Here is a 22,546-nt window from a genome sequence, read left to right as displayed (position 1 = left end):
GGCCAAATCCTGGCCAAAGGGCATTTCATACTGTCCTGTTGAAAGTGGTATAAAAGCTAATAAGTATCCTTGTTTTGAAATGGAAAATTTATCATTGACAAAACTTTTATTTACAAAAAACTCTTAAGACAGGAATTCTATAAACGAGTGAGTCAAAGCACTGTGTTTCATTTAGAGGCAAATTTTTCAGTGGGAGCAACAGTTCCTTATCTCTAAACCTAATGGGACAAGGAGAAAGCTCCAGTACAATTTGAGCTGAGAGTGCAGAACTTAGTTTACAAAGAGTCGGTCAAACAGTGCCTATCTCAGGAATGAATCCATGGGTACCAACACAATATCCCTTCAGACTGAGTGAGCCAGACCTAACACCATATTATTGGAAAACAGAAAAGGAGGAATTAAAGAAAATGAGCCTCACTCCTGTCAGTCTGGTGGCTCCTTCACCAATCACAGAAGAGGCAGAGGCATTGAAATCGAAATTTCTAGAAGAGCGATAACAACAGATAAAAGCCAGAAGCACTTATCAGTCAAGAAACAGAGCAGGTCCTGACAGAGCTCTGTTTCCAACTGCTCGAATGTTCAAAAGGCCCACATCGACTCCGACAAATTTTTCAGTACCAAGAGTCAATTGGGCACAGCCAGCAGTGGTAAAGGAACCACATCCAGTGCCAGTATCTCCTGTTGAGAAAGTGAAGAAGATGTCAAATGTATTAGGCTAAATACTCCTTGTCCTAATAGGATTACTGTTTGGGTCTTGCTTGTTGACAAAAATTCTCAAAATACTGAAGAGGCTCAGTTGGTGGTAGACTTCTGTCAGTTTTCCAGTACTATGTGCTGTCCAAAGCACTGGGCACCCAGCCACCATGCACTTGTACAGATCTCACCTGTGGACGTCCCCATGATTTACTTGGATGTTTCTCAGGCTTTTTATCATTTTCCTCTAAATCCTGCTTCTGCTATGCAGCTTGCTGTTTCTGACAGAAAACTGGTCTACTATTTTCAGAAAGCTCCAATGATAGATCGGTCTCAGCCTTTTTCTCCTCCCATCTCTTCTCATCTGCCCTCACAGCTGAACTATTTTATGTCTAGAATATATGGACTTTTGCTTATAGAGATGACTTCCTCCTCTGCCACACAAGCTCTTGTTACCTTAACTCATTTAGCCACAGTGTCTGCTGTTTTCTTGAAAGCTTTGGGGTAATAATAAACTTTGCTAAACATACTCCATCACCTGTTGAAGAAATCAAATTCTTAGGACTGAAATTTACAAGGACCGACATGATGATACGTGATGAAAAATGGATTGAAAGTAAACAGGTTATTAAACAAATTGAATGTAACAAATGTTATGATTTTAAAATCCTGCAGAGATTAATAGACCATGCATATTTCAGCATTCCTTTTACTAATTATTCTATCATGTGCTACAGCCATTGTATGCTGTTATAGTAAACAAAAAGGATTTTCAATTTTCTATTCCATATAAAGCTTGTGTTGTCAAGGAGTTAAATGGAAATTGCAACCCAAGGACAGTGTTCTTATTCCTAAGATTGTGACAGATGCCACACTGGAATTTGAAGCCATATCCCCTATCTTTGGCAAGTCGTGTTCCTTCCATTTCGCAGGCCCTAGACCAATACACGTTCAAAAAATATTGATGGCATTAATTGGAAGTTTTTTTGTTAAACCACAGTCTTTGATCTGTGACTCAACATTTGCAGACAAAAATTCAGCTATTTCCTGTGGAGATTTGCACTGTGAGCCAGGCAAAACTTATCCTGGGTCAAAGTGTACTAGACTCCTTCAAAGTTTAACCCAGTGGATAGCCCAGCATGTGGGACACCACCTGATTGGACTGCGTATACCTGCACCCTACTCAGAAGCTCTTAAAACTGCCTGAAACAGAAGACTGCATATGACGAAAGAGACCCAAAGCCAATCTTGTACTAGTTCAAAAGTTTCCAAAAATAAACATCAATCCAGACAGATAATCCACTTCAGTTGATCCCAAATGCCATGTTAATTAGGTCAGCCTAAACATCCACAGATTTTTGTCCTTTCCACTTTTTAATATATGCAGTACATTTATTTATCTGCTGTGTTCTTCATACCAGGTCTCCTCCATAGGTCAACAGCTTTTGGATTGACAGAATTGACTGAAGATGAGGTTTTCTCTTCAGAGTCAAAGTGAGGTGGTTTTCAAATAGAGGTTTTAAATTGTATCTAATTTAACTAACTTGATACTTTTCAACAAATTAAGTAATACCAGGAGAGGTAGGTCAGATGCATAAGTGTCCTGCAGCTACAGGAATGGGGTGCTGGGCAGCTGTGAGGCTCTATCTTTTTGTAGTGTCATTAGGAAAACTCTGAACTTTTAACATCCATTAAGTGTAGGACTTCCTTTCTAATTTGTGCCTGAAGTTTATTCTTACATTACATATTTCTCTAGAATAAGGACCCAAAAATGGCTCGAGTTGCACTGGAATCTCTGTACAGACTACTGTGGGTTTACATGATCAGAATTAAATGTGAAAGCAACACAGCTACCCAAAGGTAAGATACTGCTAGTGAGGAGGTTTTATAGTTCTCCTGAATTTCTTCGAATTTAACTTATTTGTATCAGCAATAGCGTGGCCAGCAGGGACAGGGAAGGGATCTGACCCCTGTACTCGGCACTGGTGAGGCCGCACCTCGATTCCTGTGTTCAGTTTTGGGCCCCTCACTCCAAAAAGGACATTGAATGACTCGAGCGTATCCAGAGAAGGGCAACGAAGCTGGTGCAGGGTCTGGAGCACAGGTCATAGGAGGAGCAGCTGAGGGAACTGGGGGTGTTTAGTCTGGAGAAGAGGAGGCTGAGGGGAGACCTCATCGCCCTCTACAGCTCCCTGAAAGGAGGTTGCAGAGAGCTGGGGATGAGTCTCTTTAACCAAGTAACAAGTGATAGTACAAGAGGGAATGGCCTCAAGTTGCGCCAGGGAAGGTTTAGACTGGATGTCAGGAAGCATTTCTTTCCAGAAGGGGTTGTTAGGTGTTGGAATGGGCTGCCCCGGGAGGTGGTGGAGTCCCCATCCCTGGAGGTGTTTAAGAGTAGGGTCAACACAGCGCTGAGGGATCTGGTGTAGTTGGGAACTGTCAGTTTTAGGTTAATGGTTGGACTGGATGATCTTCAAGGTCTTTTCCAACCTAGACGATTCTCTGATTCTGTGATTCTATGGCTGTTGTTAAATAAAAAACTCAAATGTATGCAGTGCCTTTTGTGACACTGTCAGTTACTCTCCCACCTATTAAAATTACTGTATTAAGTATTTCTGCTTTTGGAAGAACTATAAATCACTCTTTGCCCGCTTAAAGTTAGAAATATTATTGTGGTGGCCTATCATTAACTGGTTTATTGTTACTTGTAATGTAGTAATGAAATAAAATAATTAATTTGAATTTGTAGCAAAGGATCAGAACAAGATACCCCATTACATTTTAATTTCAAAGGAAATACATTCAAGTCTTTCTAAATGATGTAGGATTTCCAACTTACATTTCATGTTAAGTGAAGTTCTGCAAAGTCCAGAAACGTCTAATGATTTTTTTCCTTCTTTTACAGTCGACTTATCACTATTGTCACAACACTTTTCCCAAAAGGGTCTCGTGGTGTTGTGCCAAGAGATATGCCTCTAAACATCTTTGTGAAGATAATACAATTTATTGCACAGGTATGGGGGAATCATGAATATGTATTTCCAATTAATGAATAACTTGTTTCCCAGTAACAAATTAACAAATAAGTAAACTTCTATTGTGTGAGTTTTTTGCGACCCTATTGTCAGTATCTTTCATCTAGGCAGTGATAGAATTATAGATTGAGCTGGGGTAAACTTCTTCTGAACAACAGGTTTTGATTAACTTTGTTCCACTGAAAATGACTAAAAACATTTTCACTTCAGATGTATTTTTTGTCAGTTTTTGGAATTGTCAGAAAACGCATTTGTTGACAGGCTCTGACTGTCAGTAAAGTTCAAAATAATAAGCCATAATCTGTGCTGATACTGAATCATTCCTACTATACAGGGCAATGAGTTGCACTGCTTTTAAAGCAGTAAGTCAGAGGAAAAGCAAGTTCAGCATGTAGTTGATACATGTAGTTTTCATCAGTTCAAATGGGAATTGCTAAAATAAACTAACCTTCAGTGCTGGAAGTTTCATCTCTTTTATTACTTAAATTCAGAAAACTTCCCATTGAGCAAAGCACTTAAGTACATACTTAGAGTCTCTGAATAGGAATGAATTAAACAGATGCTTAAAATCTTCCCTGAACTGTGCCATCTGTGAACAAGCTCTTTTTATGTAAAATACTGTGTTAGTACCATAATTACCACAGTTTAAATGAAATAATTAAAAGTTTTATTTCCAAAATGGATAGTTTTCTATAAATTTTTGAGTTTGTCAACATACAGCAGTGTTGAAAGCTTAGATCTGATAATATGTTCTGCATACTTCTGGAAATCTGTTTTTCTGTGCAGTTAAGTAAATCCTGATTAAACTAGTTTTCAACATTCTGTTGCCTTAAACTAAGTATCAGAAGTGAGCAGCTTAATGATTTGCAATATTCTTACTATTTTAGGAACGTTTAGATTTTGCAATGAAAGAAATTATCTTTGACTTCCTTTGTGTCGGAAAACCAGCCAAAGCTTTCAGTCTCAACCCTGAGGTATGATGTGCATCTGCACTTTTTTGAGTTAGTATATATTGTATTTTGCTGCATGTACTTTCTGGTTACATTCTAAGCACGCTTTTACTTTTGTCCAGTTTTCAGGCCGAATCTTGAACTTGGTTGGTTGGTAAAATCCATCTGTGGACTTTGATCTGTTAAATGTCACGTTGTTTATGCCTATCTCATGTTTCCTTGGTGAAGATTATCAAATGTGAAGTAGTGCAAATGTAAAAAACAAAAAGATAAATAGAACTATTGATCACAGTATTTCCTTATCACTCTGGTGTTTTTATATGCAATGCCTTAAAGTATTTTAATATAAAAATAATTTTTCTGTAACAATTGCCATGTTTTTCAAAACAGTTTTACTGAAAAAAAATACATGATGCAAGAATAATTGAAGATGACAAAAAAGAAAAAACTCTATAAAGTTTTACCACTCTGACTGGTAAAGCTCCACTAGCATTAGTGTCATGAGTCAGCTTCCTAGTGCTTTCCCTAGAGAAAACAATCAGAAATTTGAAAAACTTAACAAAACCAAACAAAAAAGGTGATAAAATAATGAAAAATTCTCTTAAAAATAATGTATTTGCTTAAATTTTGAAAACATTTTCATTTTAAAATTAAGAATAAACATGAAAAGTTAAAAGCATTTGTGATCATCTCATAAAATATGTCCATATTTATCTTGCAGTATTAAACAGTCATATCTATTCACTAAGATGTTAAAATGAGTTACCTTATGGAAATTATATTTTATGCAAAAAATTATCTGGAAGAGTAGATCAAACTTCTTACTGTCTAAAGCAGCAGAAGTGAAAGGCAAGCTTTACTTTGAGCACAGCTTTCATCTTTCCTAAGCAGAGTAAAGAAAAATGAAACAGAATTCTTGAGCAGGCAGTCCCCACCATGTTCTGAGTCAGTCACCTGGTGTATTGAGGAAGGTCTTGCAAAGGACATTGTTTATTAGCATTGCATGAAGCCGAGCCTATAGAGAGAATGGACATAGTCCTTAGCTTATTGATGAATCAACATTTGAAATTTTACGGTTTCTCAACAATGACGTTAGTCCGAAAATAATGAAATAATAGGGCTACTTTTTGATATTCACATACTGTAGCATTCTAAAAAAAAAAACCCCACCCATAGTCTATGTAAATGTATCTCTAGGAGGCTGTCAGTAGGAGACCCTCTGAGTTTTTGTAATACGTTCCTGGGAAATTGAAAGCATTCTCGTCTTTTAACCATTGTAATGTAAAGCCTGCAAGGTTTTCTCTGGTGAATTCCCAGAAGGCATTCAAGTCACTTAGCCTGCTCTTCCTGACGTTTTCACATTGCAGTTTCGGTGCTGAGCACCGTTCCAGACTAGGCACTCAGTATGGTCAACCCTGGGGCCTTTCAAGATGGTTACTGATCTTTTTTCATCATGGACCACACAGGATATTTGTGTTTAGCTGAAGGTCCAGTTAAGATGCATTGCTAAACTCCAGGTCTTATCCATGTGTTTTATACTGAAGACGAAAAGATAATGTACTAATGAAAGTAATTAGAAATAAAGTTTTGAGAGGGGAGAACACTGCTCATAGTGCAGATATGAATTCACTGTTTATTTCATGGACATTTTTTATAAAATATATCATGCTAGTCAATGTAGTGAAGATACAGAAAAAATGCTGGCAGGTGAATACTCAAAATTCCAGAGTGATTGAAGAATATCAATAGAATATGATTATTTGATTATGATACTCATTCATCTTCTGGACTTCACAGAGAATGAATATTGGTCTGAGAGCTTTCTTGGTAATTGCTGACAGCTTGCAGCAAAAAGACGGTGAACCTCCAATGCCAGTGACTGGAGCTGTCCTTCCCTCTGGAAACACTCTCAGAGTGAAGAAAACGTACTTGAGCAAAACTCTTACAGAGGAGGAAGCTAAAATGATAGGTCAGTAAGAAATGGACAGTATAGAAACTTGGATGAGAAAGAACGTGAAAAATTTTGCAGTACCTCAGTAGAATAAGTTACTGTGGTTAAGTATTCAATTGCTTTCTTTATTGTAAACATTTACTTGATTGTGCGTTCGAATGAAATGTATGGTTTAGTTTGACAAATACTACTTTTTTTAATTATTTGAGCAAAATCCTCTGTCATGCCCCACAAGTGGTAGCAACCTTGTTTTGGGGGGGACTTAAGTACACAGACAGTTGAGAATTGGCTTCTTTCATTGCTGAATATCTGTGTTTAGTCACAGATATTCACCTTATTAGAAACACTGCCTCTGTTCAGAAAATGTACCAGCTTTAAAAACCAGCAAAGATTCCTTTGATATCTTCATTTTAATTGCAGTATGTCACACCAAGTGAAACTTTAAAAATGGCAGAAACTTCTAAGTGTAAAATAAAGCTGAACTGAAGTTCCTTCTTAGTCAATGTAGAGAAGGAATCCTGTGCTGTAGACGAGCTTCTGTATCATGTCCTGAAGGTTCCTGTTTTTGCTGGCAAAAAAGGAAATTTGGCTATTCATCTTAGCACTTCATTAAGTCCCCAAAGTTATGTGAATGAAACAAAGTCTGCATATTTCTACATATGTCTGAATGAAATAAAGTCTATATATTTCACTAGCAGCAAAGACCAGTGTTGTATTGTTGCTAGATCATTGTACTAATATCAAGAAAACAATCTGTGTTAAGACCCACTGCTGTTGAAATGTACAGCAGACATAGTTTTTAGTGCTGTCACTAGTTCAGTTCATTTTGGTTACTCCTTATGCATTTGATAATAAATGCTTGCACTATTTAATCCTTATATTTTATTAGCAACTTCATTATTTTATGACACAATATTCTAGTTTCCATGTATAACATGTAAGATTAGGCTAGGTAATTCCTGTATTTTCTTTTGCCTCCTACTCTGCCATTGAACTTCTTTGATCATATCATATCATATCATATCAGATTATGTCATTTTGAAATTCTAAGATGGCATTGTTTTTATCAAATAGGGAAAAAATTGACCTGAGAATAGATGATTAAAATATATTGTTCAGTATTAATATATAAAATTTCATTAATAAAATTAAAATTTTAGACTTTGATGAATATAGAAAAAGAGATAATTCAGGTTTTATTTTTAAAGTGTTTGATGTCCATCAGCTCCTGTAAAGCTGCATGTCTAATACTGTATTTCACATGAAGTGTCATGCCATTAATTTCCATACCAAATAAGTTTTAGGAGAGCTCAGTTGGATTCCTGTTTTCTCTTTGCCTGTAGTTTTTAAACCTTGCTTCAGTTTCAGAGATTTTAATTCTGTCATGAAAAGTCACAAAATATACTGTAAAACTTGGCAGACTGTGAGACTTCATTTGACTATGTAGGGACATATTTTGACTAAGTATTTTTAAATTTTTTCTCCAGGAAAAATATGTGTGTGAATGTATATATCACTTGGCTATTTTTACATAAAATAACATTATTTTTGGAGAGAACAACATACTCTGTCTTTGAATCAGGATATCATTACTAGTGGAATATGCTGTCTCATGAGGAAAACATTTTGCTTAATTCATGCAGCACAGCATGAGTAAGCAGCTTTCTTTTTCAAAATACACCTATCTATAAATATCCGGAATTATACAAAAATGCATATTATTGCAGGTATGTCATTATATTATTCTCAAGTAAGAAAAGCTGTGGACAACATACTCAGACACCTTGACAAGGAAGTGGGTCGGTGCATGATGCTAACCAACATACAGATGCTTAACAAAGAACCTGAAGACATGATTACGTGAGTGCTAAAGAACAGTAAATCTCATAAAATGCTGAGATGTAATTTCATAATTTTTTCTCTTATTTGTGTCTGTCATGAGTCATCAGAGTAACAGCAAGAAACAGGAACATTTAGCTTAGTATGTACTTCGAAAAACTGTATGGCAAGTTGATTGTACTTCTTTGCCTGTTGCAGTGTTTAGAACTGAACTGGTACTCTTGATGTAGCGAAATTCACATGTGGATCCTATGAACATTTAGGTGATAGAAGATGAAAGCCCAAATCTCTCAGCCTACGCTCAGAACACTGTTTTAGTGCACAACTGAACTTCAAAATGAATGCAACAAATTCTGTAAATCCCCATTAATAATGTTTCAAAATGTCCATTACTATTCATGAAAGTATTTTTGTGATGAGTCTTGGATTTAAGCACTACCCCACTGAAACAGAATCAAACCAGTATGTCTCAAACAGTGTGGAACAGCAGCATTTTACACTCTCATCCAAAATTATTAATGAGGGAAGTTTCCTGGGAAAAGTTTTAGTGAGGTGGACATCTAGTAGACTTTAGAGGCACAGAGACACCATTTGACACATGGAGAGTGCAGATAATAGAGATACCAACTGTAAAGAGACCTTGCATATCTTTCCTGTTAGAGGGATGGGCATGGTAGTTATGCTAGAAGAGAAACAACCCCTGGAAAAAAGTTTGAGGTGTAATGAAAAGGGCATTGGTATCTTCGAGATTGTCTTTTTCATCTAATGTCAAAATAAAAAAAAAAGACAACTTGCTAAAAGTACCATGAGTGGTAGATGGACTGCAACAACTGGCCAAATTCAGCTACCTTCTACAGCTGACAAAAGCTTTAAGTTTTAATGTCATTCCTCTGCCCTTGTTGTGACAGTGTAGATGAGATTGTAAACTCTTTGTGTCTTTAGAATTGTCTTTATTTATATTGAATACTAATATTACTATCTGATAGTATTTCATATTTTTCTTACAGTACTATCCAGTATAATGCTCAGTACTCATAGCCAGTTTTCATAACCATTTTGGGTATCCAGGCTCTTGAGAGAGGGAAAGTGAGTTCTGAAATTCACATTTTATTCCCAAAAGATAATTGCACAGTAAAACATTGAGCATTTAGATAAGTGTACTTAACCTTAGCTATAAGTGGTTTCTCAGCATCACCAAAGTTTTGTTTCTTTTTAAAGTCAGTGAACAGATAGGCTTAAAAGAGTTTTAAATTTCAGGACTTCTTATAGTTCAGTAGTAACTTCTATCACAGACATAAAGATTTTGTAACATGTAAGTTACTGTACTTTTGTGTTGTACTTTATATCCAGATGAGCTGTAACTTAATATATACACTTGAAAGGAGAAACACATTGGAACACGTTTTTAATTGTTCTTCCAAGGGAAAAAAATATGTCTGGCATGCTCAATTATCAGTCATCTAAAATCATGTGACCTCACGAAAAACATCATTAGGTGTTAGTATCAGCATTTAAAATGGCCCTTTTAAAAACTACATTGTGCATGATAACCAGAAAAGCCAGTATATTAGGTTTATGTAATTGCTTATCATTTTATTCACAGAACTTCATGCTTCCCTAGAGTTACGTATTTATTTTGAGTTCTTATGGGCTTTAATACATAGATACCAACATGACATTTATCTATATTTTAAAGGTATGGCTTTTTTCATATTTACATATAGTTAATGTTACTGTATAAGCTGAGTATCATGAGATTTTTAATAATAAATAAAATAAGAATCAGAGGGAAGTAGCAAGTCATAACATTTTGAAGTATACAGATTCTAGAATTTTCTTTGGCAGTGTTAGACATGCTTCTATATTTAATGACTGATCCTTTAGGTATTTATTGTTGAAGTCATAAATGCCACTCTGGAGAGTCTTACTAAAATCCTGACTACAGAGCGTCTTTTGCATCCTCCACTGGGATATGAATTTCAATACTGGTTATAATTATTTTTCAACATCTATTCAGAATAGGGCATGCATTTTTCTGACATACAAACCTGTTCTTGCTTCAAAGTACTTCAGAGATTTTTGCTGACAATACCTAACTAAAATCTGATACTGATGGTGTGGAAAGAAAAGCTTCCAGATGAGGACAGCTGTTGGTACATTCATCCAGAGTTTGTCCTGTTGGGTCCTGAGTCAGCCAGAGATGAGTGCAGAACCCTGGTAGGCCCCTGTTGCCAGACACTTCACATGCTGTGCCTGATAGCTCAGATAAGTTGGGAACTTGAGCCTCAGATTTTTATCTTCTCCTGCTAGTCTTCTGAGCAGCTGATAAGCCACAAAACACCCACAGATTTTATATTTATAAATAATTACTCATTTGCCTTCAGAAGAGTTTCCTCTCTGACTATTATTTTACATGTTTCCATTTTAAATGCACTAACTGTTTACCCTCACTGTGGACTGATAATAAGGAAACTCTGCAAAGTTCCTTTTCCATTTCAGGTCAGCAAGGAAGACTCATTGGTTTGCCTGCAGATAAAATTACCAATGGAACTTTATTGTTTACAACTATAAAATATAGTATTTTGCACTAGTTCTTAATCAAATTAATATTAGCAATAATAGTTCAAAGGGATTTGTTTATAACCAGATTCTCAGATGAGATGTTGTATTTTATACTCTTTTTCAAGTCAGTTTCTGACACCTTCTTTCAAGTTCTATCTTCTAGGATACAGATACAGAGACAATTAATTTTTGAAAATAGGTTCTCCTCACTGTACAGTTTAAGTCAGTAGATTAAAATGATATAATTTTATTAATGTAATATACATCCAAGATAATAAGTAGATAGAGTCTTAAGAGAAAGAATGGTATTCACTACAAAACTGTCCTTAATCATTGAATTAAGTAAGCCTAATGTCGGTTTATGCCTTTTCTGTACCAATTATTCCAGTGAATGCTCAGTGTTATTCTATGTTATTTTAAAAAATCTTATTTTAAACTTGTGAGATAGTATTGCATTCAACCTTTCTCTGTGACTGAACACAGCAATACAGTATCCAAGTGCAATGTGCTCTGTTGGGTGGAGAGGCAAAGTAATGTAGTAAGCAGGGCATTGCACCAAGGTATAGGAAAACTAGGTTCATTTTCTGTTTTGTCACTGAATTTCAGGGTGGTGTTAAGCAGCTTACAATGCTTCTCAGTGTCTCTCTTTTTTCCCCCATTATTCTCTGGTTCAACCAGAAGCATGTTAAAGCAGCAACAGTCTTTCTCTACATGTTTGTATAGTAGGGTCCCTAAATAGAACCTTGCTCTTCTGATTCCTCCAAAGCATATTACAGGCTAATAATTAATAATATTGTGGGAAAGATTGTACAGTTTGAAATGCTGTTATGGTTTGGTTATTTCCTCTATACTCAAATCAGCTTAAATCATAGTCAAAAATCAGCAAATAAAAACTCCACATTTTAGGGTCTGTCTGAAAGACTTCTTTAATCTACATTCTTCAAAAAAACATTGGAAACAAATGTTTTACAAAATTACAAAAAAACAACTGCGTCTCTTGTGAAAATAATCAGCAGCTGAAACCTGAGCTACTTTTATAAGACTTAAGGACTCACAACCTAGTTTTTGGTTCATGCTGAACTTTAGACTCAACCACTTTCCCAGACTGTGAGGGAGCAGTTGAGCCATTCCACAGATTAGAGCAGGCTTGATGCTACTAAAACATGTTTTAGCTGATAATGGTTGCTAAACAGATCTATCTTGGGAGAGGGTCAACAGAAACTCTCTGGCCATACTATACTCTCTGGACATATTAATGCTTCTTTTCCAGTGTAATAACATGTGGTGGGCAATTTCCACAGATCTGTGCCCTATTGAGGGCAACAGCTTGGATCTTCACTCTTGTTGTTTGGGCTTCTTAGATATCTGCTGTTTACTTTATACGACTGGTCAAATATAGCTGCAGTGTGATGGGGAACACCCCAGTTTTTTCCCCATTGCCTCATCCAAAGCTTGCATAACACAAATACTGATCTTGATGGATGATTCCTCTATTATAGCTCCATCTTGATATATCTGCCAGTTCCTCTCAGAAAGAAAGGAGTCAGTAATAATTGATTTTTCAAGTACTGTATACATACAATGCATGAAAAATGTCAGAATCAAAACCATTCATGCAGTGAAAAGAATTATTCATGTTTTCTTCTTATTTTATTTATAACATCTAGCTTTCTGTCCTGATGTTCTTAGTAGGCCTCTGGCACTCCATTATGTCCATCCCATTTCTGAAAAACTGTAGGTGGATCATTTAAAACAGTTACTTGTTAAGCTCGGTCAAAATTCTGTTTTAATTTTTCAGTGGTGAAAGAAAACCAAAAATTGATCTGTTCAGAACATGCGTTGCTGCTATTCCTCGTTTGCTCCCTGACGGAATGTCAAAACTTGAGTTGATCGACTTGCTGGCAAGGTAAGCTGTTCAAGCATTAAATGACTGCTCAGAGGGAACAGAATGAAAAACTGAGCTGCAGAATGTGTCACTGTTTCTTGGACAAAACCATATCCTTATAAAAGGTAATCTCTTATTAATGGATAAGACATAGAAGTCCTTAGTCATTGTTTTTATATTACAGACTCCTAATTTTTAAAAGAGAGTAGATATGTCATCCAGAACTCTTCTCTATCAGTATGTAGGTTACATGTTATTCACTGTTCTTCATGATATTCACCATTTATTACCTCTTTTTAACCATCATAGCACTCTGATTAACAGGAGAGGCCATCTCTTCTGTGCAGTGGAAAAACATGGAGATACCTGGTTAGTTTTGATTTATGATTCTCACATGTCTGTTTGGTAAAACAGAATGTGCTAGATGTGGTACCTTTCTAAAAATTTTTTTAATTTATAATAGTTACTTTAATTTTTTAATTGTTATTATTAAAAGACATAAATTATACAAAAAAAAAAATATAATATCCTCCCTGCTTAGGATCAGTTGAATTTATCTAGATAGACTTCACTGAACAAGGTAGTCTGCAGCACATGACTGCTAAACCAGTTAGGTTTCAGGATGTCAAATCAGTGAACTACTGCAAATAATTATAACAGGTACTGGTCAGTACAGAAGAGTCCATTACATTTCAGTTCTAGTATCCCAGTCAAAGATTCCAGCATGTGTTATTTATGTAAACGTGTTAATAGTAGTAAATTGAGCCACGAGGCCCTTGCAGCATATTGCTCTCAGGTAACTATGACAAAGCAATTTTTGCCACTCCGTTCTTGCCTTTGAAACATCTGTGAGGAATAGCAGATGTACAGCTAGAGCGTTACATGCAAAAGCAGTTTATCAAGCTCTGTGAACACCTGACTGCCAATGACGTGCTAAAAGAGTGAAACAATTAATTCTGCTAGTAGTAAAGAGTGCAGTCAGACAAACAAGCCAAAACTGCAGCCAGCAGTATGTGTGCTGTGCTGCGTGGCCAGCTTGATTTCCTTGTGTTTACATCCTCTGCTGTAAATCACTTGTGGGTTGTTTTGAATCATTATATTATGAAATTATAGATACCGTATTAAATAGTTACATCAATTCTGCTTAAGGGAAATGAAAAAGGACAGGTTTTCCTTTAATCCAATATTTTAATTAGCTTTCTATCCTTAGTCATGGCCTTAACTGAGCTGATAGAGAGCACATGTCCATTATGGTCACAGCTCTTCAATCACATATCATTGTCCAGATCAGATCCCTCAGACCCCAACTTAAGAAAGTTTGGAAACCAATGTGGATTTCTTCATAAATTAGTGCTTCCCTTCTTAAGTCTCACAATTGTTGATATAACCATTGGTCTGTCTTTATCCTATCATCAAACTTCACACAGAAAAGGTCAGTTGTAATTCTTTAGCCACAATCAGTTTGTAAGCATTTCTTGGGTAATTTCCATGCTGGGAGAATGCAAACAGTAGATCTTCTGGGTTATCTAACTCTGACTGTGAGAAGAAGTGAGACATCAAGAGTTGCTGAGGACAGCATCCTCAGCCTTTGCCCAACAAGGGGACCTTTGGGGAACTCTTCTCATCTCCTACATGTACTCAAGCTACAGCATCTCTGAGACTTTGATATGATTTTAAAAAGATTCTCCAGTATAAGCAAGGGAAATACAACTTAGGTAAAAGTAAGTGGATGCATAATAGGTTGGAAAGCAGTTAACAGACAGTTCATGGTTCAGGAGATGTATAGTACAGCAGGATCACAAAGTGAACACACTCATAAAGAGTGATCTTCCTATGAAAAGGCAAACCTTATTCACATGTATAAATAGGAATAAGTCTGATAGATTTTTTTAAAAAGTTCTTCTGGTTGGATCGGTATCAAGGATGCCTGCTTTTGAGACAATGTCCATACTGGGTCATTGTGGTTGAGGAAGAGACTGACCAGAGAACAATGGAAAGAAAGATCAGTGGGTTGAAAGAATTAGGTCTATTTAGTCTGGGACAGCATGGGCTGAAAACAGTCTGCAAACATACAGCTTCAGAGAATGAAGTAATAAACTGTTCAAGGAATTAATACCTGGCCTTAATGTAAGTCTCCAGACCACTCCAGCACCAGAGCTGCTTCTACATTTTCTATACTATCCCATGTTTATTTGGGTCCAGATTGACTACTTCTCCCAGTTATGAAAAAGTAGTCCCAGGAGGTAAGTCTTTGCTGTTCTAGAGAACACTGCATTACAATGTGTCTTTTCTGGGTCAGAGACTAAAATCAATACAAGGGTAATAAACTTCAAAGAGGTGAGGTTTCAGTTCCTCCCTGGTTTTGAAAAGAACCTGAGAAGCTGTTCTGCCAGGGATTTGTGTGTTGCTGTGTTGTTGGGAATGGAAAGCTGTTTTAGTAAAGATAACATCTTTGGGTTAGTGGGTTCTTTTATTCACAGTTTGGCTTGAATTGTTCATCCTCATAACAGATGTGTCTTTCAGCAGTTTCCAGAAGGAGTCTGTAACTCAGCAGCTAGACTTTCTTCCAGGACAGCTGTATTCAAATTATAAGCTGTAAAGCAGATATCAAGTATATACTGTACCTTTTGCCCTTTCACTTCCCACTGAAACCATTCACTACAAATTCCCAAGTAGGTCTTAAATGAATCAATGTGCAAACAAACAAACTAGCATTTACTTGCTTCCTCAAGCTGCCTATCATATAGTAGTAATACTACTGCATTTTTATGTGCAATTTGAATGTCATCTCATTTGATAATGCCATTGTGCAGTAACTTGGGCTTAGAGAGGTATGTCTTTTGTATCCTCTTTCATTACTTCTTCATGCCATTGTGGAAGTCATTTCACGGATGACTTAATCATAGTCTCGGGGGGGTTTGCTTGTTTTTCTAGTTTTGGCATTCCAAAGAGGAGACAAAAGTGGTCCTTTCTTCGCACAACAAAATACTGTGTTTCCAAATTTATATAGAAAGTTGTGTGGTTATTGAAGCATAACAGTTATTTTTGGAGTCATATTCACCAGGGGTGATGTTTCATGTCAGTGGCTTTCCTTTGACTTAAATGAAATGTCCCCTGCCTTCCAATTAGGGTGCTATAATGAACCAAATTTGTTATGAGTCGCATCTCATCATACGCTTCCAACTGAATGGAATTTGGTTCCACTCCATTTGGTTGTTTTTTTTTCTCCTAGCTTTCTGTCCATTTCTTTATAATGCGTCCTCTTTTTCAACTACATAGATTAAATGTAGATAAAATACTTCAAAAGTGAGTTCTAACACACTGCAGAAAATTACAGTCTCATGGGTAATTAAAACAAAGTACATCATAAAGGCAGTGAACCAAAAATTACAGAACACACTGATCTGAATTTATTCTGCCAAGCTACCAACACAGAAGTGGTTTGATAATTTTTGTGTCAAAAGAAAGTATAAATTATTTTTGTGTTGAAAAGAACTTCAACTTGATGCAAATACAAAATGAAATAAAATTTGAAAATGGGTTCTGAAATAATTGCATCATCTTTCAGAAAGACTTTGAGGGTGTCTAATGTGATTTTAAAACTATGGAAAGTCCTGACACTGTTTTTTCCTATTTCCCTATCCTAAGTTGTTTAAAGCGTAAAGCAGTTTTTTAATTCAAATGCTTCTTTGTGTTTATTTTGAAGATTTGCTTTCAGTAATTGTGATTTTCTTCTTGGCTGAAGATTCGTTTTAACTGTTAGGCAGCTGTGGTGTTGTGATTCTTTTATACTGAAAGTAAGCAAATAAATACATAAATTATGTATTAATCTGTAAGCTTTTTGTTACCATAAATAAATAGAAGTCATTTTCTAAGTGAGTAAATCAAAAGTATACTTAGTTCAGGGAGACAACAAAGTTGCCAAATAATGTACTTTAAAGATACTATCTTCTAGGAGTGGAACAAAGACTTCTTTTGGATCCATAAGTATTTTCAGGCACTGCTGTAGCAAGAATTACAGTATAAAAACAGGTTAAGGAGGTTAATTGTGGTCAGTAATAATGAAACCAGGATAGCGTCGTTGAAGTTTACATTATCATTGGGAATTTTCCATCAGCATTAAGTTACTGAGAAACATATGCTCCTTACCATGATAAACACTCCTTAGATTTTTATTACCTGGCATTTACTTTTACTTATAGGCTGTCTATCCATATGGATGATGAACTTCGACACATTGCACAGAATTCTCTTCAGGGTCTACTTGTTGACTTTGTGGACTGGCGGGAGGATGTACTCTTTGGTTTTACTAATTTTCTGCTACGTGAGGTGAACGATATGCATCATACCCTTCTTGATACTTCCCTGAAGTTGCTGCTGCAGTTGCTTACACAATGGAAACTTGTAATACACACACCAGGGAAAGCTGAACAGGCAAAAACCAGATCTGCAGAGGTATGAAATCAAGAGATCTGTGTCCTACCATTTATACTAATTGAAGGCAGAAATTATGTTCATTGGAATTGCTGTGGTTTATGTATTTTGTATTTAGTCACCTGAGAAGAATTCACTGCGTAAGATTTTTTTAAGGTAATTAGTTCAGGTGGCTTTTGAGGACAGCTATGTCCTTATGTAATACAGCAGATGTTATTATTGTTGAGCAACATAAGAGAATGCATGTCAAACTGAAATATGCACATCAGCAAAAGCACATAAAGTGAAATAAGTGTATGTACATTTGGCGGAAGGATATTTTCCCAGGACTGAAACTGATTGATAATGCTACTGGGAATGCTGAGAAGAGTGAAGTGGATCTTCCTTTCCCGTAGCCATTTCATCTTGTTGATTCAAAAACATCAAAGAACCCAATTGTTTCTACAGCCTGCTGTCTCCATGTGTTACAAACATTCCTGGGAGCTGAACAACTTTGCTCCTGCTCCTCCCATCTGCACTGTCCCACAGATATTTTCATGATGAGAGATGATTTTCAGGTTTCTTTTCTCCTAACTCAATCACATTGGAAAAGTGTTCTTTTGGGCTAACATGATGTCTGCTTTTTATCATAGAGGACCATTAATTAATAGGTAATAATAGTATTACAAAAAATGTAGAAAAGAAATCCTCACATACATTTCACTGAATATTGTTACTCTTCACTAGTGGGGTCAGGTTCTAGAGACCACCTACCTAAGGTGTTGCCTGTTACAGGATCAAAGAAGGATCTGAGGACCTGCTGTCTAGAGTAGAAAAACTGTGAAGTCTTCATAGTCTGACATACCCATTCTTTTTTTTTAGTGGAGGGTGGAACCAAGCAGGTAGCTGAATTGCAAATTAGAGGGTGGGGTTTGGCCAAAGGACTCTGCTCATACATTGGTTTTGTGGAACAAGATAACTTAAAGCATCAGAACTGGGTTGTTTGAGGGAGTATTATCAGTCTCCTACTTCAGCATTTACATGGCCTCTGCATTTTGTTTCTTTATGTGTCCAGCTTAAATAGAATGTTTCTTGGAGACCTGGTTTTCAAACAGCATCATTCCATTTTTCCCCCCTTGCACTGTTCTACAGTTGATACCAAATGGATCCAGCCACAGGATACAGTCTGAAAGAAGTCCCTATTCTAATGTACTACATGCAGTTGAAGGATTTGCACTGGTTCTGTTGTGTAGTTTCCAGGTTGCGACACGTAAACTAGCTGTTTTAATTCTCAGAGAGATCCGTGCTTTATTCCTGGCCCTTGGCCAGGCAGAGGTATGATTTTCCTTTTCTGGAACTTTGAATTAAAATTTTCCAAAGATAGAGCTCAAAACTGCTGTTACAGTTGCTTTTAACATAACTGCTGCAGTGTAGCAGGTATGAACTTTATTTATAAAAAACATTTGGTCTGAGTTTACCATTTCTTTTTGCCTCAGCACTGCAAAACTTTCTGTGTAGTCAACGATGTAACATTAATAACTTGTGCCCTGTACAAGAATTTGAAGGGCAACATGTACAGCAACTTAATATTTTCTCTTGGCGTGATGTGAATGTGAAAGATACTGTAAAATCTCTTTTTACTGCATGGATCATTTTCGTATTATTGTCAGGACTATAAATTTGTATTTGAAACATACCATTTCATAAAAAAACACAGCCTAAGACACAATTAAGATTATTCACATACATTTTCCTTGTATAGTAAAGACCTCTAAGTCTTTTTTATGGATATAGAGTCGAGTTGTGTGTTGGCTGTCACAGCTCAGTGAGCCATCTAAATGCCTGAGAACACAAATATGTGTGTTCATGGCAAAGGAATGCTTTAATAAACAGTAAGCTAATTTTTCAGTCTTTTGATATGAGCTATCCAGAGTCATTTGGGATTTTCTGATATGTGCTTTTGTTCAGTAAGCAGTGAGCTATAGCCACAAATTAACTTCATTTCAAACCACAGCCTGGAGTTGGTTCTGAGATTAATATGAGAAAGATAAAATGCACCTATCATTACCAGTGAACTTTTTTAGCTATTTTATATTCATGTCATAATTTTAAAGGTTCTGTTTCATGTACCAGAAAAATAAGAAGGGAAATAATTTTGTCAGGAGAGCAGTTAACTTGTGTTTTCTGTGTTATGCAGGATGATGACAGGCCTATGATTGATGTCATGGATCAGTTGAGTTCTTCTATTCTTGAAAGCTTTATTCATGTGGCTGTTTCAGATTCAGTAAGTTCTACTTTACTGTTGCTGCTAAAGTTTACCTAGTGCATGGGCATAACAAATATCAGACATGAAATACTAAAAATAAAGCTGCTAGAAATCAAAGAAATCACACAGCTTTAAGGCTCCAGCCATCCAACCAGAGCTCCAAGGCTCCACAATGTCCCAGACAATCTGTTCCATGAAAAAAATCTCACTGTGGGTAGAGAAGATACTACCCATAGAGAAAAAATAAATAAATAAATCAAAGCTACCTAGATTCTGCACCTATGACCTGCATCCAAATGAACCATTGAGAAAGGCTTATTTCCAGCACCACCACATCTGTTCCAGAAGAGAATAAGCTTTAGCTTACTTGTGTGCTCAGAAGTGGCCCTGCCTGCAAACACAAGCCTAAACTCTAGAGTAATTCACAGTTGAGGTGAATCCCTGCTTTCAGTCTCTCATGGGTTTAATGTACCTAACATGCCACCAGAGAAAGCAGAGATGCAGTAAGCATTTTGAATGAAAAAGTTTCAGCAGAGCTGATACATAGGGCAACTTGTTTTTCATACTGTTTTAGAGATTAATGCCCTTGTCCAGAGAGCAGAAACTCTCAGTTTGGGGCACTCTTCAGCCTGATTAAGTTTAAAGCAACAGTCAGACCTTGCCACATGACTGCCCTTTCCTAGGGTAGGAAGAGGACATCAAACTGATGGTGGAAGACAGGCCACTGTGCAACTCAGAACAGGAAAATTGAAGGATTAGAAAATAAGCAAGCAAGAGACATTCTGACAGTGCAACCCAGGAATTAGAGAATTTGACTGAAATAACAGCACTTGGGTTTGGGTTGCATTAATAATATAGCAAAGCCTGTGTACCTGGTTTTGGACAACTACAACAGGGAGTGGTAAAGTACTGATTACTTTTGTAACAGTGGATGCAGGATGCAGGCAAATGTTACACCCTATTTGAGGTCTGATAAGTGAATAATAAGAATGCCCAAATACATGTGCTTTAAGTTTTCATTTCACAAAGTTGTTTTCTTAAGACAAAATCTAAATTACAGTAGAGAAAGGGTTTGTTGATATGAGAAACCCTACTTGGCACTGAAGGTAGGAGGATTTAAAGTGGATTAAAACTGCTTAAGTGTCTGCTTCAGCCTCTTAATTCCCTACACACATACTCAAATGCCCTGATGAATTCTGAAGAATATTTTTGAATAGAATTGGTATTTATCATATTGCCATAGCATGCATGAGTCTTTATCATGGGCTAAGGCTCTGTCTGGCTGTTCAGACAATGAACACAAGGACAGTCTATACCTATTACAGACTGCAACGTCATACAAGAGACAGTGGATGGGTGCAGGCAGCAAGAATAGAAAATAACAATGAGATTATATTAGTCATCATAATTGTTAGTTATTTTAGAGTTTAATGATGACTTACTGTGCTTTAAGGAGCTTTAAGGAAGAACCAGAGGGGAAATAATGAGGTAGCTCTTATCAGCATTTGTAAAAAGTTCCTCCTGAGTGAAAGGGCAATATGATGGGAAGCATGGAAGTGTTGGCCTAAAAAATCCAACAGAAATTGGCCATGGAGCTTGAAAATACAGACAGGTACTGAGAGGGAACATGGCAGGGAATAAATGACTGTCACTGTGATCTTTTATATTTTCTCTCCATAGACAACAATCCCATTAACACACAGCGTGGATTTGCAGTGGCTGGTGGAGTGGAATGCTGTCCTAGTAAATAGCCATTATGATGTGAAAAGTCCTTCCCACGTGTGGATATTTGCACAGTCTGTTAAAGACCCATGGGTCCTCTGCCTCTTCAGTTTTCTTAGGCAGGAGAATTTACCAAAACATTGTCCTACAGCTCTCAGCTATGCTTGGCCATACGCTTTCACGAGGCTACAGCTGATAATGCCTCTTGTGGATCCAAAGTAAGGGGCAATCTGCATTTCATTTTTATGGGTTGTGTGATTTTAATACAAGTTTTTTTTAGTCTCATGTTTCAGTATCAGTCCCTAAGTCCTGTAAGCTGCTACCCAGACATTCAGTTCTGAGTTTCATAATTGCAACTTGTAAGTTGGAAAACTCGTTTTCTACCTTCATTGATTTTTCTCATGTAGCCTGTCCTGTTGAATTGCGGCTGGTGGATATGTAACATGTTTTATTCTCTTTTGAAATATTTTGAGATACTGTGTAATTAAGACTAGGAAATTACTTTAATAATTTTTATTTATTTTTAAATTCTAGTATTCCTGTTAATGCAAAGAAAACAAGTACAGCAAGCAGTGGAGACAACTATGTTACTTTGTGGAGAAACTATCTTATTCTCTGTTTTGGAGTAGCAAAGCCCAGTATTATGAGCCCAGGACACTTGCGTGCTTCAACACCAGAGATCATGGCTACTACTCCTGATGGAACAGTAAACTATGATAATAAGGTGATGCATCCTGTTTCAAACAAATTATTCATTTAAGAGAGTTTTAAACTGCATCTGCATGCAAAATCATATCCCAATGAAAGTATTTCAGCTAGAGGAATATTTTGGTACATACAAACTGCTTAAGGCAGATACTTGGCAGTTAAAATATCTGTACAATCTATATCAAGATGATGTGTCCATAAATATATGGCAAAAGCCATGTCTTTTTTAAAAATACCACTTTCTTCACATTCTGAGTGATGTATATTCAAAACGTAGAAGTTCTGGACATATGTGCTGAAGTTAACTTTAAGTTTGTCATCCTCTTTCTTTCCTTGTAGAGCACTCTAATTTGTAAATTTATGACATTATTAAGCAATAAAGACACATTTCTGAATAAACATTGTATGCCTGTCAGACATGAAGGAATATTATATGAAATACAGTTTCAAGTAGCAGCAACCTGAGAGGAGCAGTAGCTCTACAAATGCAATTACTGGAATATTTTAATGAAACAACAAATT

At 36.5% G+C, this 22,546-nt stretch overlaps 1 protein-coding gene across 8 annotated transcripts in view; it reads left to right on the top strand.

Moving 5' to 3' along the window:
* The window catches only part of FRY (FRY microtubule binding protein), a 177,161-nt gene that overhangs the window by 69,604 nt on the left and 85,011 nt on the right, over positions 1-22,546 (top strand). For 7 of the 8 annotated variants that reach the window (XM_074914527.1, XM_074914536.1, XM_074914517.1 and 4 more), the window contains exons 12-22: positions 2,450-2,553; positions 3,599-3,707; positions 4,616-4,702; positions 6,476-6,647; positions 8,357-8,489; positions 12,829-12,936; positions 17,118-17,370; positions 18,481-18,663; positions 19,526-19,612; positions 21,275-21,534; positions 21,851-22,040. In XM_074914527.1, the coding sequence (XP_074770628.1) occupies positions 2,450-2,553; positions 3,599-3,707; positions 4,616-4,702; positions 6,476-6,647; positions 8,357-8,489; positions 12,829-12,936; positions 17,118-17,370; positions 18,481-18,663; positions 19,526-19,612; positions 21,275-21,534; positions 21,851-22,040 (1,686 nt within the window). The remainder of the gene's footprint in view (positions 1-2,449; positions 2,554-3,598; positions 3,708-4,615; positions 4,703-6,475; positions 6,648-8,356; positions 8,490-12,828; positions 12,937-17,117; positions 17,371-18,480; positions 18,664-19,525; positions 19,613-21,274; positions 21,535-21,850; positions 22,041-22,546) is intronic. The other variant, XM_074914559.1, reaches the window with a different exon arrangement.

This window comes from Athene noctua, chromosome 1, assembly GCF_965140245.1.
Source record: "Athene noctua chromosome 1, bAthNoc1.hap1.1, whole genome shotgun sequence".
In the NCBI taxonomy this organism is placed as follows: domain Eukaryota; kingdom Metazoa; phylum Chordata; class Aves; order Strigiformes; family Strigidae; genus Athene; species Athene noctua.
This window is presented reverse-complemented; position numbering and strand designations above follow the sequence as displayed.